The following is a 15977-nucleotide window of genomic DNA, read 5'->3' on the forward strand; positions in this document are numbered from 1 at the left end:
GAGAAAAGGTGAGTGTGTGTTGTCCTCGTGACGGCTGAATGTGAATCCACCTGGTTTGGTGTGACCTTTGACTCTCCTCTTCATTGGTTGTTTCTGTACTTATGTATGCTCTCCCCATGGTCCTGTAACCCTCTTCCTGTGAATGTGAACGGATGTGAAGAAATCTTTGGTACTCTTTTCTTCTTTCTATCTTCATATCACTCTTGTTGTCTCTTTGTTGTCTCCATGTGGAAAAGGTGGAGCTCTTATAGTGTACCATCCAGCACAGGGTCAATCGGCTTCTCTGGGCCCTCACACGAGTACAAAGAAGTAGTTTTAAGGTTCTGTTCTCTTGTGTTCCTCCAGTCATCTCAGGGAGGAGGACACCGGACGCTGCTGTACGGCCATGCCATCCTCCTCAGACACTACCACTCTAGCATGGTGAGATACGCAGGCCAGCTCTTTTTCACCATTACTGGAGTTTAATGTGATGGCCCTCATTTTAATGAGATGTGTGTGTTACCCTGAACTGCAGTATCTCAGCTGCCTGACGACGTCCCGGTCACTCACAGACAAGCTGGCCTTTGATGTGGGCCTGCAGGAGGACTCTACAGGTACACATCATGGACTCTTCAATGCTCAAATCAAGACAGACAATCCCCAATACCAGAGCGATGTTTACTTATAAGTGCTATTGAATCTGTTCCTCTTTACTGTTTTTTTTTAAATCTTTAATTCATATATACTTAAAAAAAAGTCTACCACAATGTTGCATTTCTTTTTCTGAGCTGAACTATTGCTGCTGCTGCTACTACTACTACTACTACTACTACTACTACTACTACTACTACTAGTATTATTACTATTACTACTACTATTACTAGTAGTATTACTACTACTACTACTGCTGCTACTACTACTATTACTAGTATTATTACAACTACTACTATTACTAGTATTATTACTACTACTACTACTACTACTACTACTAGTATTATTACTACTACTACTACTACTACTATTGCTGCTGCTGCTACTACAATGTTCAATGTATTTATAAAGCACATATTAATACAACAAAAGTTGACAACAGTGCAAAGACTACATAATTATAAAATCACATTCAAATTCAATTTCATTACACCGCCTTAAAAGAAAACCTAAAACCAAAGCATATAGACACCACTAGCACAAACTCATGCTAGTTATACTACTACTATTGCTGCTGCAGCTGCTACTACTACTAATGCTACTACAACTATTACTACTACTACTATTACTACTTCTACTACTACTATTACTACTTCTACTACTACTATTACTACTTCTACTACTACTACTACTATTTCTACTACTACTATTGCTTCTGCTACTACTACTAATGCTACTACTATTACTACTACTACTACTACTACTTCTACTATTACTACTACTACTATTGCTTCTGCTGCTACTACTACTACTACTACTACTATTACTACTTCTACTACTACTACTACTACTATTTCTACTACTACTATTGCTTCTGCTACTACTACTAATGCTACTACTATTACTACTACTACTACTACTACTTCTACTATTACTACTACTACTAATGCTACTACTACTATTACTACTACTTCTACTACTACTACTACTACTATTGCTGCTGTTACTACTATTGCTGCTACTACTACTAATGCTACAACTACTACTACTACTACTACTATTACTACTACTACTATTGCTTCTGCTGCTACTACTACTAATGCTACTACTACTATTACTACTACTTCTACTACTACTACTATTGCTGCTGTTACTACTATTGCTGCTACTACTACTACTAATGCTACAACTACTACTACTACTACTAAAGATGCTGCTACTACTACTATTGCTACTGCTACTGCTTCTACTACTAATGCTACTACTACTACTACTACTACTAATAATAATAATAATAATAATTATTATTATTATAAATAATAATAAATAATTATTGTTATTATTATATACAAGGATAAATTACAATTCATTTTTTCTGGTTTTATTATTTAGTAGTAGTGGCAGTACTAGTAGTAGTATGCTAATATAATCACTTTATTAATATTTAGTTATAGTAGTAGTTTACTAAATAATAATATTAATTATTATTATTAATTGATATTATTTTATTATATACAAAGATAAATTACAGTATATTTTTCTGGTTTTATTATGAGTAGCAGTGGCGATACTATTTATAGTATGATATAATATAATAATATTTTTAAATAATAATGCTAATATTGTTTTTATTATTATTAATAATAATGATATTGTTATTATTATTATTATTATTAATATTTAGTAGTAGTGGTGGTACTAGTAGTACCATGCTATAATTAGATATATTATAATAATTATAATAATAATAAGAAGAAGAATAATACTAATTCATATTGTTATTATTTTGATTTTGATTCTTATTATTTAGTAGTAGTGGTAATAGTAGTATGATATAATAATAATAATAATAATAATAATAATAATAATAATAATAATAATAATAATAATATCAATGAATGATATTTAATAATATCAATTAATTACTATTATTTTAATTGATATAGCTACAAGCATAAATTGATTTAAATGTGTGTTATAGCAGTATTTGTATGTTATAATGGTTTTTACTTGTATGTTCAGGGGAAGCATGTTGGTGGACCATCCATCCTGCATCCAAGCAGAGGTCAGAGGGTGAGAAGGTCCGAGTAGGAGACGACCTGATCCTGGTCAGCGTGTCATCAGAGAGATACCTGGTGAGATTTCTGGAGCCCTAGTGATCTTATAGAGCTATCAAACATGAGTGTGTGTTCAGCTGACAGCTGGTGTGTGTGATCTCTCCTGCAGCATCTGTCCTACGCCAGCGGGGATCTGATGGTGGACGCCTCCTTCATGCAGACCTTGTGGAACATGAATCCAGTCTGCTCAGGATGTGAGCTGGCAGAGGGTAAGTGTTCAGCAAAATCAAATCAAATAGAATATCTCTGTCATTTGTGAAGATAATGTAAACTATAAATGACCCTTTCCAGGGTTCTTAACTGGAGGTCATGTCTTAAGACTGTTTCACGGTCACATGGACGAGTGTCTGGCCATCTCAACACCTGAGCAGGGAGAGGAACAGCGCAAGTAAGTCTATACATACATTCAAAGGTCTGAAAGTGTCAACCAAGGCTGCATTTATATTTGTTTAAAAATACAGAAAATCAGCAATATTGTGAAATAAGATTAAAATGTCAAATAATCATATTTCTGTTGTCTTTTAAAATGTAATTTATTTCTGTGATGGCAATTAATCCATTTCTCTCGTCTTCAGTGTCACAGGATCCTTCAGAAATCATTTTGATATGAAGATTTGGTGCTCAAAGAATTGTAGCATTCTTTGATTGATAGGAAGGTTATAAGAATAGCATTAGCAATTTGTAAAATGACACACATACACTGATCAGGCATAACATTATGACCACCTTCCTAATATTGTGTTGGTCCCCCTTTTCAGCCCTGACCCGTCGAGGCATTCGACTCCACTAGACCCCTAAAGGTGTGCTGTGGTATCTGGCACCAAGATGTTAGCAGCAGATCCTTTTAGGTTGCAAGTTGGGGCCTCCATGGATCGGACTTGTTTGTTCAGCACATCCCACAGATGCTCGATTGGATTGAGATCTGGGGAATTTGGAGGCCAAGTCAACACCTCAAACTCGTGCTCCTCAAACCATTTCTGAAGCATTTGTGCTTTGTGTCAGGGCGCATTATCTGCTGAAAGAGCCACAGCCGCCAGGGAATACCATTTATATGATAGGGTTTACATGGTCTGCAACAATGCTTAGGTTGGTGGGACGTGTCAAAGATCCACATGGATGGCAGGACCCAGGGTTTCCCAGCAGAACATTGCCCAAAGCATCACTGCCTCCGCCGACTTGCCTTCTTCCCAAAGTGCATCCTGGTGCCATATGTTCCCATATTGTGCCCACTGTTAGTGCTTTTCGACAGGGGTCAGCATGGGCACCCTGACTGGTCAGCGGCTGTGCCGCCCCATACGCAACAAACTGAGATGCTCTGTGTATTCTGACACCTTTCTATCAGAACCAGCATTAACTTCTTGAGCAATTTGAGCTCCAGTAGCTCGTCTGTTTGATCGGACCACACGGGCCAGCCTTCGCTCCCCACGTGCATCAATGAGCCTCGGCCGCCCATGACCCTGTCGCCGGTTCTCCACTGTTCATTCCTTGGAGCACTTTTGATAGAGACTGACCACTGCAGACCGGGAACACCCCACAAGAGCTGCAGTTTTGGAGATGCTCTGACCCAGTCGTCTAGCCATCACAATTTGTCCCTTGTCAAACTCACTCAAATCCTGACGCTTGCCCATTTTTCCTGCTTCTAACACATCCTCTTTGAGGACAAAATGTTCACTTGCTGCCTAATATATCCCACCCACTAACAGGTGCCGTGATGAAGAGATCATCAGTGTTATTCACTTCACCTGTCATAATGCAATGCCTGATCGGTGAATATCCGTATATAAAATGTATTATGTAAGCAGGCTGTTTTTGTTATTGTACCATCTGTATATAAATTACCTCTGTTAATGATTGACAAGCCTCTGCACACTGTGTATTTCACACTAAATGCTTAATATAAATGATTGTAATCTCTCTAGGATTGCACAATATGAAGGAGGGGCGGTTTGTAGTCAGGCCCGTTCATTGTGGAGACTTGAGCCTCTGAGAATCGGGTGAGACAATCTCTCATCTCATAACTGTGACAATATATGTTTTTGGCTTATACCTTTTGTAATTCATATGTCTGTTATTTCTCTGCAGTTGGAGCGGTAGCCACATGAAGTGGGGCCAGGCCTTCCGCGTACGCCACATCACAACGGGTCGGTACCTGTGTCTGGACGAGGAGAAGGGTCTGATGGTTCTGGATCCAGAGAAAGCAAACACCAAACTGTCTGCCTTCTGTTTCCGTGCATCAAAGGTCCGTTTGAACTTATCTAATACAAAATCTCTTTTTTGCCGGTTTAGTTATTCAATTCTAATTACATTTCTGTTCCCCCTATGTTTTTCTCTTCGCATCTATTTGTTTGTTCCCTCTATCCTCTGTTGTGCTTATTCCCGGAGAACAGGAGAAAGTGGAGGGGGCTCAGAAGAAGCGAGATGTGGAAGGAATGGGTGTTCCTGAGATCAAGTATGGCGAGTCCATGTGTTTCATGCAGCATCACTCCACAGGGTTGTGGCTCACGTACGCTGCCTTAGATGCTAAAGCGGCTCGTCTGGGAACCATGAAGAGAAGGGTATAAAGCTCGCCGGACTGCAAACCACCCATATATACCTGATGTCAAGCCTTTCAACCTATTTATTATGATCTTACCTTTCTTTCTCTCAGGCTATATTACATCAAGAGGGCCATATGGATGATGCACTGACTTGCTCTCGTTCTCAAACAGAAGAATCTCAGGCTGCTCGTATGATCTACAGCACGACGGGCCTTTTTACACAGTTCATCAAGTATGACTGTACATCACATACACTATAACATATTTTTACTGTATATTATACGGTAACACTGAATATTGAGTGAAACTGTATTTTCAGTCGTTTTTATACTACGGGCTGTTAAATGCTTGAATCTGATTTGCCGACGAACGTTCTAAGGTGTGCTATTATTTTCAGGGAAACGCATGGCTAAAGTAGTTCCAGCAGGTCTTGACCGCATTACAGTTCCATATCACTTCAGCACATGATTTCAATTATTTCAAAGGTCCTTACAGCCCACAACAGCAAAAGAACAAACCCCACAACGAAACCAAGCAAATATAGTAAACAATAGAATAAAAACAACATAATTTGCATGTTTTTGCCACAAGATTGTTTTATTATGTACAGAAAGCACATACTCTCTTTCTCCCGCTTAAACACACACACACACATACAGTACGGACACACACTCGCACAGAAACGGGTTGTCAGCCCTGCTCTGAAGATTTTCTCAGTAAAATAGTCTAGCAACTTAAAAGCTACATGACATTTCTCACTAACAAGTTAATTACGGCGCTGTTCTTGAAACAGATATGCTTACAGTTTCGCTCTTTGTAGGAACGCTGCTGACGAACACTGTTGAGAGACAGGTAATTCACACACGCTTAATCTCTCACTCTCACTCCCTCTCTCTCTCTAATAAGTGATAGTGAAGTGACGTGTGGCCAAGTATGGTGACCCATACTTGGAATTTGTGCTCCATATGTACACAAGTGTACACTGTGAACACATACACACCCAGAGCAGTGGGCAGCCATATTGCTGAGGCACCTGGGGAGCAGTTGGGGGTTCGGTGCTTTGCTCAAGGGTCTCACCTCAGTCGTGGTATTGAGGGTGGAGGAGAGCGCTGGTTATTCACTAGGGGTGTCGAAATTAATAGTTTCTTCAATGCATCGCAATGAGGAACCACGTCAGCCGTTTTCATCGTGAGCTGTTAACGCCTGTCAGTGCCAAGGTGGACCCAGCTCAGCCAAAAATAGATCAAATTATATCAACGTTAGAGTTCTTAAAGGGCCTATTTACACCTGGTCACTTCATGCGTTTTTACAGATCAGATATCTATCTGATTTATCAAAACGACTTCATTTACATCTGGTCACATAAATGTTTCTCCGGAAAATGGATATAAATCCGATCTTCAATTCTCGTAACGTCACCGAGAACAACAGACATGAGCTGCATTTTATTAATCATCAGCTAATTTCACAATCAAAGACCGCATTAGGTGGCAACAGCACTGGTAAGATCATTCAATTTCTTTACTTTTAATGAATATGATTGTGTGTTGAGCACCTACGACTTGCTTTCCGCTTTATTTGCGGTAGTTTGTGTGCTGGATTGATGAAGAGATACGCAGCTGCCCGTCTGCGGCGATGCGTGCTTCAGTAGCGCTGTCCTATCGGGCTATAACATGTCATATAACGCTCTCTCACGTTTATTTTTTAGCATTGTTGGGAGGAGTAAACCGTTTCAACAACTAGATGCATTTAGACTTTTGTTTTGACTGTAATGCGGCCCAGACCACCTCCTGAAGTGACTTTTAGTATATTGAGTATTTGTTCTAAATGCTCCTGTTGTCTTTTGTGCCCAGACTTGAGTTTTGTTTGATGTTTGATACATTCAAGAAGCGTGTTTTCTCTGAGCAGGAAAAATGAAAGGTTCAGTTCATATAACTGACTGACAAAATTGTATACATGAGGATGCAGTGTGCATCGTAATATCAAACCGAACCGAATCGATGGCCTGATAATCGAACCGAACCGTGAGACCAGTGTAGGTTCACACCCTTAATTATTCACTCCCCCCAATGACAATTCCTGCCGGACCTGAGACTCAAACCTGCAACCTTCAGGTTACAAGTCCGACTCTCTAACCATTAGGCCACGACTGCCCATTAGGCCGTAACTGCATTAGAGTACAATCAGTGGCTCATGCCTTCCTCATGCTCTAAAATGACGTTTTAGAATTAGCAACGGAGGCTTGGGATTGGATGCGATAAGAAATGAAAACGTCTTGAAATACATAATCTGAACAATGTTTTGAGGTGTGGTATCAGTATAGTGGAATAATTTAATCAGGACCATGAATTATTGAAAAATAATGCACACCCTTCGCGTCGTGGCCACATTACCACCTTGAGTCGAATTATTTAATGGCCCGTCATCAATTATTCCTTATGTAACTTTTTGTTTTTGGTAAATAATAAAAGAGCATATACTTACTAAAATTGAAAAAATAAGCTATATTTCTAATATTGGCCTATTCAGGCTGATAATTCCAGAATTTTGTAGACAGTTGTCTTACATTCTCTGAATGTGCCTGTATCCTCTCCTCTCTCTTTTATATGTCAGAGGTCTGGACTCTCTGAGTGGGAAAAACAAATCTCCCGGCCCAGTGTCCCTGCCACTAGACGCAGTGATCCTGTCCCTGCAGGATCTGATCCATTACTTCCGGCCTCCAGAAGAGGAGCTGGAACACGAGGAGAAACAGACCAAGCTGCGCTCTCTACGCAACCGACAGAACCTCTTCCAAGAAGAGGTTTGTGCCTGTCTTATCTTTCAATGTATGCATTATGTGCAAGTAATAAATATGCAGATTTGTGATATCTGGATGAAAGAAAGAAAATCAAATGTAATACATAGTATAACCACTAGATGGCACCACAGGCCTATTTGTAAACATGCTTGATAAAACTCTTGTTCAGTGTTTTCAGACATAATGACTGTTTATCAGGTATTGCAATTTGATTTACATTTAGTCAGCCCTGATCCCCATTCATTTAATGTTTTGGTGTTGCAGGGGATGATCACAATCGTGCTAGATTGTATCGACCGCCTGAATGTCTACAATACTGCTGCACACTTCTCTGAGTTTGCCGGAGAGGAAGCGGCCGAATCCTGGAAAGAGATTGTCAATCTGCTCTATGAACTGCTTGGTGACTAAATATAAACTTAAATATAAATATATACAGGTGTATTTGTAATAATAGTAATAATGTAATAATATTTCACTATATGTCTGTATTTTTTGTCAAATAAATGCAGTCTTGGTGAGCAGAAGAGACTTATTCCTGAAAACCTATTCTAGCAGATCCCAAAAACAAAAGGGCATAATAGATCATCTTTGAAATGAATTGCCCCTTTTTTCATTTATTGCAGCTTTTGTTCCTGAAGATGTGCTAAATCAAAGAAATTGAAAAGATTATAAACCGTTATAAACTGCACAAATGTCACTTTCTCCTTGTAGCGTGTAGACTTCTTTCAAAAACATTGAAATAATCTTAATTATTCCAAACCAGTAGAGTAAATAGAAATCATTTAAATGTCAATAAATGGAAGCATGCGTCTGTAAATGTGTCTCTGTTTTTGCAGCATCTCTAATCAGAGGAAACCGTTCTAACTGTGCTCTGTTTTGCGATAACCTGGACTGGTTGGTCAGTAAACTGGATCGTCTCGAAGCTTCTTCAGGTATCTGCAACACTTCTTCTTCTACAAACGGCACAGAATGAACACAACCTGTTTTTTCTTTATGTCTTGCCACATCTTGTTCTCTACATGTCTTTCTCTGTGTCCTCGTCTCTAGGCATTCTAGAGGTGCTGTACTGTGTTTTGATTGAAAGCCCTGAAGTCCTGAACATCATTCAGGAGAATCACATCAAGTCTATCATTTCTCTCCTGGACAAACACGGTCGAAACCATAAGGTCTAACAGTAAATGTGATTTGGTCAACTAACATTTAGCATTTTACTACACATAGAAGATCTCACTCTCCTCTTCCTTTTTCTGGACAGGTTTTAGATGTGTTACGTTCTCTGTGTGTGTGTAACGGTGTTGCTGTGAGGTCCAATCAAAACCTCATCACAGAAAATTTGCTTCCGGGCCGTGACCTCCTGCTGCAGACTAACATTGTTAACTATGTATCAAGGTAATATTTGTTGAGATATAAAGGTTTATATTGTTATGCTTTTTTTTATGGTCAACTTTCTTTAGTGTGTAATGTTGCAATAAAAAAGGTCTGCAAAGTTACAAAGCACCTTCCAAAGGGAGTTATTCTCTACATCAGACTGTTTCTGAACTCCCTGAAACGCCTCCATCAAGTTTTTTTCCAGGAACGAACACGCCACAATATTCCATTTAAATAATACCCGCCCAAGGCATACGCAAAGAAAATGTGCAGTAGTTGTGTGTTGGAACCATAGACTGTAAACAAATATGGACGTAGTGTCCGTGATGTCACCCGTAGGTTTCTGAAGAGCCGTTTTGAAGCCTCAAACCCGGCCGTTGCCGTTTTGGCAGCGCATGACTGTGCGTCAATCCCGCACAACAGACAATGGGCAAAGAGGCGGTACGTGGTTGGAGCTGAGGTGACGTGATGGCTAACAAACAAAAAAATTGGGGCTGTAAACGTATTTTTTTTCCCCATGTTAAAATGCCCAGCTTTACAAAAACGTTTACAGCCTGGTACAAATTGTGGTTTCGGTCTATATATCTAATTTTACCGTTTATGACAACTGTGAGGGGGTATTTTTTTATAACTCATTCGTTTACATTATTATTACATTATTATAAAGCCTTAAAGTTCTGCATAATTAACCCCTAGGAGTCTGAGCTGTTTTGGTGCCCTTCAGAAGTTTTGACATGCTCTGACATTTGTGTTTTTTTCAGTTGCTTATAAACATATTAATGGCAAAAGTGTAATTACACTGTATTCAGCACAAACTGGGCTACCATAATATCTGAGCAACATGTATGTACATGCTTGTATTTTTGAGAGTATTGTTTTTGAAAGTAGTCTCATGCTAAAAAAGTAAATAATAAATCATTACAATTAAGATACAATTTATACAAAACGAAATTCAATGTAAAGAAAGCAATTCACTTTCTACAAAACAAAAAAATTCACTTTTTACAAACCAAAACTCGATATTAACTCGATAAAACAAACTTTGACAGTTCGCCACTAATGAAGTGGCTCGCGGGTGACTGACATGTATCGCTTTTCAACCAGATTACATAAACACAGCATATTTGTTTTCGATTTGGTTTACATTGTTTAAAACCTGACATTTCAGCGTTTCTTTAGACATATATCTCATGTTTGTGAGACAAGTATTCACTAAGCTAGAGTTCCTTTTCTGAAGACTATCTGAATGAATGTCTTTGAGAGAGAGGCTGCAGATCGCGCATCATGTTTGTTTTCTTTATTTTGCATAAAGAAAAACATTTTGTTTTTATTGTGACTGTACACAAAAAAAATTGAAACTTAACATATTATAATGATGAATAACACTTGCCTGAATGATAAAAATGAGTTATTTGAGTCTCTTTGGCAATGATAAGAAAAAAAGAGATCCGATCGCGCCTGCGCGACCGCCGACTCGTGAGGGTTAAGGGCGTGGTCACTTTGAGTGACTATTAGTCACAGACTATTGCTGTTTATTAGTCATCACGTCACCTCAGCTCCACCCACGTCCCGCCTCTTTGCCCACTGCCCATTTTCTGTTATCCGGGAATGACGCGCTATGACACGCTGACAAGATGGCAACGGCCAGCTCGACCCGACTTTACGCTTCAAAACTGCTCTTCAGAACCCTATGGGTGACGTCAAGGACACTACGTCCATATTTTATATATATTTTTTTTATGTCTATGGTTGGAACTCACGGTTATGGTAAGAGGCGGGGCATTTCCCAAACATGCTCGACGCCCTTGAAGAATCACCACACACTGCTCCAGCCGACCAATCAGAGCACATTGTGCTTTTCAGAAGGAGGGGCTTCATAGAGACAGGAACTAAACCTAATACTGACAGACTGGGAAGAGAGGAGCTGCAACAATGTCAGATGTGTTTTTCGAACATTCAGGCATGAAAACCTATTCTAGCAGATCCCAAAAACAAAAGGGCATAATAGATCATCTTTGAAATGAATTGCCCCTTTTTTCATTTATTGCAGCTTTTGTTCCTGAAGATGTGCTAAATCAAAGAAATTGAAAAGATTATAAACCGTTATAAACTGCACAAATGTCACTTTCTCCTTGTAGCGTGAGGCCCAATATCTTTTTGGGGACTTGTGAAGGTTCCACACAGTTTAAGAAGTGGTACTTTGAGGTGATGGTGGACTACGTGGAGCCGTTTGTGACAGCGCAGGCTACCCATCTGCGTGTCGGCTGGGCTCTGACTGAGGGCTTCAGTCCGTACCCTGGAGGAGGAGAGGGCTGGGGTGGCAACGGTGTGGGTGATGACCTCTACTCTTATGGCTTTGATGGCCTTCACTTGTGGTCAGGTAAACGTGGTGATCTTGTATAGTCTATATACAGCGTTGTGTGAGTGTTTATGGTCCTCAAACCGTCGTTTTCTCTGTGTAGGTCACGTGTCACGTCAGGTGGCTTCGCCCAACCAGCACATCCTGGCAGCGGATGATGTTGTGAGCTGCTGTCTGGATCTGAGTGTGCCTAGTATCTCCTTCCGTATTAATGGCCATCCAGTCCAGGGAATGTTTGAGAACTTCAACGTAGACGGCCTCTTCTTCCCTGTCATTAGCTTCTCCGCTGGAGTGAAGTAATTCACTTTGTTATTTTATATTAGAAAGTCTTTGTAGTAGGGATACTCCAATATTAAAATTCTGGCTTAAAGTAAACCAATAGTTATTTTAATTTGTAAATCATTTATGGATAATATATAAATGATATATTCGATGCATATTAAGTAGTTATAATTATAATTTTAGGGTTGCAACGGTAGTCCACTGAAGTTGAGATGAGAACCCAAATGCAGTTTAGTGGAATATAAAACAAATACCAAGTAAACGGAATCAAACGATGACTTGGACTTAGACTTGACTTGACTCGACTCATCGACAGCGGTTTACAAAGACAAAGCTAGACAAGGCACAATGACTAGACATAACAAGACCCACCTGAAAGTAAAACACAATGAACCAATCAAAACCTGACAGAGAACCACATGACAAGATCACATGAAAGGCAAGGGAATCACATGACAAGAAACATGACGCATGCTGCGTCCCAATCGCCTACTTATACTACGACCTAAAAATATGTACTCTTTTTGTGAAGAAAAAGTACATACTTGTGAGTGTGTAGCTGAAGAGTATGCAAGCTTTGGGACATACTACTTCGTGATCTATAACGGTCGCTTAGTTACGTGCATCCCATCACCGTTTAAACTGCCCTGTCAATCATCGTCACAGTTCAAATCCTCCACATTCAGTTTAATTTCCTACCGTATCGGCGAGAAATGTAGTAGCACGTTGATCTGCCATTTGTGGGTCTTTAATGCAGAGACTCTCCTCACGTGTTTGCAGTTTAAATCTAATGATGCATTAAAAAGGTAATGGCCGAACGCATCATTACAATCTCTCAATGCTGCTGCAGGTGAAATGTGGTTAACATTGAATAAATATATTTTCGTCAGGTTAAATACTGATAATTTATCACTCAAACCCCTTTATCTAAACCTCTCTGCTTAACCTTCGGACTCGCACAACCGTCATGTTTGTAGTTTTTTAACACTTTTTATCCGCGGTTGTAGTTCTAATCGAATCCTCGTCCAACTCGCAATATCAGCCATTAGAGTGTGCGTCGTAGTAGACCGGAAATAGTACTACATACTACGATTTGGGACGTACTAATTCTATTTTATTAATTCTATATTCTAATTACTATTTAGTTCGGATAGTATGCGAATTGGGACAAGTGTATGACATATTACAAAATAAAAGACATGAAACCAAACCAAAAACAGACGTGACAAGGGTCTAGAGATATTAATATTTATACAAGATATAAACTACCATTCAAAAGTTTGGGGTCAGTAAGTTTGAAAGAATTTAATACTTTTATTCAGCAAGGATGCATAAAATTGATCAGGTCAAAAGTGACAGCTAACACATATTACAAAAGATTTTAATTTTAAATAAATTCTGTTCACTTCCTATATATCAAAGAATCCTGAAAAAATGCATTATTATATATATTATATATCCACAAAATATTATTGGATGTTTCTTGAGCAGCAAATCAGCATATTAGAATGATTTCTGAAGGATCATGTGACACTGAAGACTGGAGGAATGATACTTAAATATCACAAATATATTAAAATAGAGAATAGTTATTTTTAAATTGTAATAATATTTTAGAAAGCAACTATTTTACTATATAATATGATTAAATAAATGCAGCCTTATCGGCCCAGAGACAGGGTCAATCATTTCTGAATAATTAATCAAAACCCTAAATACTAAAATCAGTAGTTTTCATTTTAGAAATATGAATCATTCATGCACATTTATTATGTCTTCTCACCTATTGACCTATCATTCATTTCTCAGAGCTCGCTTCCTTTTGGGAGGTCGCCATGGGGATTTTAAGTTCTTGCCCCCTCCTGGTTATGCACCATGTTACGAAGCTCTTCTTCCCAAAGACAGAATGCGCATTGAGCACATTAAGGAGTATAAACATGACTTTAATGGAGTCAGAAACCTGCTGGGCCCCACGCAATCCCTCACACACACTTCATTCACTCCCTGTCCTGTTGACACTGCCCAGGTAAACTAAACTACCCACATTTTTCCCCTACTCCACTGTTGCTTGGCAGAAACACTTTCACTGAGTGGTCAATGTACGTGCTGTTTATGTCATTTGCAGATTGTGCTACCTCCTCACTTGGAGCGGATCAGAGAGAAGCTTGCAGAAAACATCCATGAGCTCTGGGCCGTAACGCGTATTGAGCAGGGATGGACCTATGGAGTGGTGAGCGCTTTCCGCCTCTGTTTTTCGCAAATAACTCAAGCACACATATACATATAGGGTGTATTCACATTTGTAGTTCGGTTTGCTTGGTTCGTTTGGTCCTGGTCCGCTTAGCTTTCACATTGCCATTTTAACACCGAACCTAAAGATACCGAACCTAAAGGCAATGGGATATGTTCACTACCTGATTGGTCGGCTTTTATGACCGTTGTTTCTTACCGAACATCCAAAACAATGCTGTGTGCCGGACTAAATGTGCTCATAGTATGTGTGTAGCTTCATATGATGGTATTTTGAGCAGCTGAGAACTTGTGAAAAGCTTATAAAATGTGTAAAGGAGTCAAAACGGCAGGAATCGCTCCGTCACACACACAAACCAAGATCTGCTGAACCGTTTTTGGTTTATTTACATGTCTTTGGTCCATGTTTGCGTTCATATTTTATTCAAACTGCAGCAGAGTTCGTCTGGAAGTCTTTTCAGCGGTCTCGGCCCGCATGTTTGATGCGCACCAGGGTTCAGATGGCAGATGGCGATCGCACCAGGATTCGTTTTAATCCAACCAAACATGCCAAGTGTGAACACACCCATAAACTCAAAGATTAAAGTTAACCGTGAACATGCTGTCTCTCTCAGTTCAGGGATGATAATAAGAAGTTGCACCCGTGCCTGGTGGACTTTCAGAGTCTTCCAGAACCCGAGAGGAATTATAACCTCCAGATGTCTGGAGAGACCTTGAAGTGAGTGTCTGTTGAATGCCAGAAGTTCACTGTTCATGCATCCATCTGTCTCTCCAATTATTCAACATCTTTTCTCCATGACCTCTCCAGAACCCTCTTAGCTCTGGGCTGCCATGTAGGCATGGGAGATGAGAAAGCAGAGGAGAATCTGAAGAAGATCAAACTGCCCAAAACGTATGTAAACCTACAAAACACACTTTTATCTTGCAAATGTATAAGGTTTTGGTTTTCATATTTTTCTGTTTCTTGGTCAGTTATGTGATGAGCAGTGGGTACAAACCTGCTCCTCTGGACCTCAACCATGTCAAACTGACACCCAATCAGAACCAGCTGGTGGAGAAGCTGGCGGAAAATGGGCACAATGTTTGGGCACGGGACAGAGTCAGGCAAGGATGGACCTACAGCATTGTGCAGGTAGATGTGTACACTGCTCATAAAAGACCATTTTGGGAGCAGACATCACAGTTACGTCACTGCAGTTGCGCGTGCATTGTGGTGGTGGAGGAAAATGGGCGATATACAAGGAATAAGAGAAAAAATGTCTTGTTGTGCCTTTGGATGTTGTCCAGAATTTGTATGCAAAAAGAGATGCGCGTCCCAATTCACTTTCTTATACTATGCCCTAAAAGTACTGTTTTTGTGAAGAAAAAGTACATACTTTTGAGTGTGTAGCAGAAGTGTAGGCAAGCTTTGCAACATACTACTTCATCATAATTGTGATTTAACGGATGCTCTGTCGCTTAGTTACTTGCATCCTGTCACTGTTTAAACTGCCCTGTCAATCATCTAATCACAGTTAAAATCCTCCACATTCAATTTAATTTAATTTCCTTCAGTATCAGAGAGAAATGTAGCAGCACGTTGATCTGCCAGTCGTGGGTCTTTCATGCAGAGACTGTCCTTGTGTATTTGAATATGA

General features: G+C 39.6%; 1 protein-coding gene across 6 annotated transcripts in view; it reads left to right on the forward strand.

Moving 5' to 3' along the window:
• The window catches only part of ryr1b (ryanodine receptor 1b (skeletal)), a 177737-nt gene that overhangs the window by 44584 nt on the left and 117176 nt on the right, over window positions 1-15977 (forward strand). For all 6 annotated transcript variants that reach the window (XM_079825048.1, XM_079825049.1, XM_079825050.1 and 3 more), the window contains 21 exons: window positions 346-420; window positions 515-593; window positions 2653-2765; window positions 2857-2956; window positions 3039-3135; window positions 4667-4741; window positions 4830-4986; window positions 5135-5302; window positions 5395-5516; window positions 7898-8084; window positions 8346-8481; window positions 8918-9013; window positions 9129-9247; window positions 9337-9470; window positions 11588-11829; window positions 11912-12104; window positions 13900-14116; window positions 14216-14320; window positions 14955-15058; window positions 15149-15232; window positions 15313-15472. In XM_079825048.1, coding sequence (XP_079681174.1) covers window positions 346-420; window positions 515-593; window positions 2653-2765; window positions 2857-2956; window positions 3039-3135; window positions 4667-4741; window positions 4830-4986; window positions 5135-5302; window positions 5395-5516; window positions 7898-8084; window positions 8346-8481; window positions 8918-9013; window positions 9129-9247; window positions 9337-9470; window positions 11588-11829; window positions 11912-12104; window positions 13900-14116; window positions 14216-14320; window positions 14955-15058; window positions 15149-15232; window positions 15313-15472 — 2763 coding nt within the window. The remainder of the gene's footprint in view (window positions 1-345; window positions 421-514; window positions 594-2652; window positions 2766-2856; window positions 2957-3038; window positions 3136-4666; window positions 4742-4829; window positions 4987-5134; window positions 5303-5394; window positions 5517-7897; window positions 8085-8345; window positions 8482-8917; window positions 9014-9128; window positions 9248-9336; window positions 9471-11587; window positions 11830-11911; window positions 12105-13899; window positions 14117-14215; window positions 14321-14954; window positions 15059-15148; window positions 15233-15312; window positions 15473-15977) is intronic.

The sequence above is a fragment of the Gobio gobio genome (assembly GCF_949357685.1).
Source record: "Gobio gobio genome assembly, chromosome: 9".
NCBI classification, from domain to species: domain Eukaryota; kingdom Metazoa; phylum Chordata; class Actinopteri; order Cypriniformes; family Gobionidae; genus Gobio; species Gobio gobio.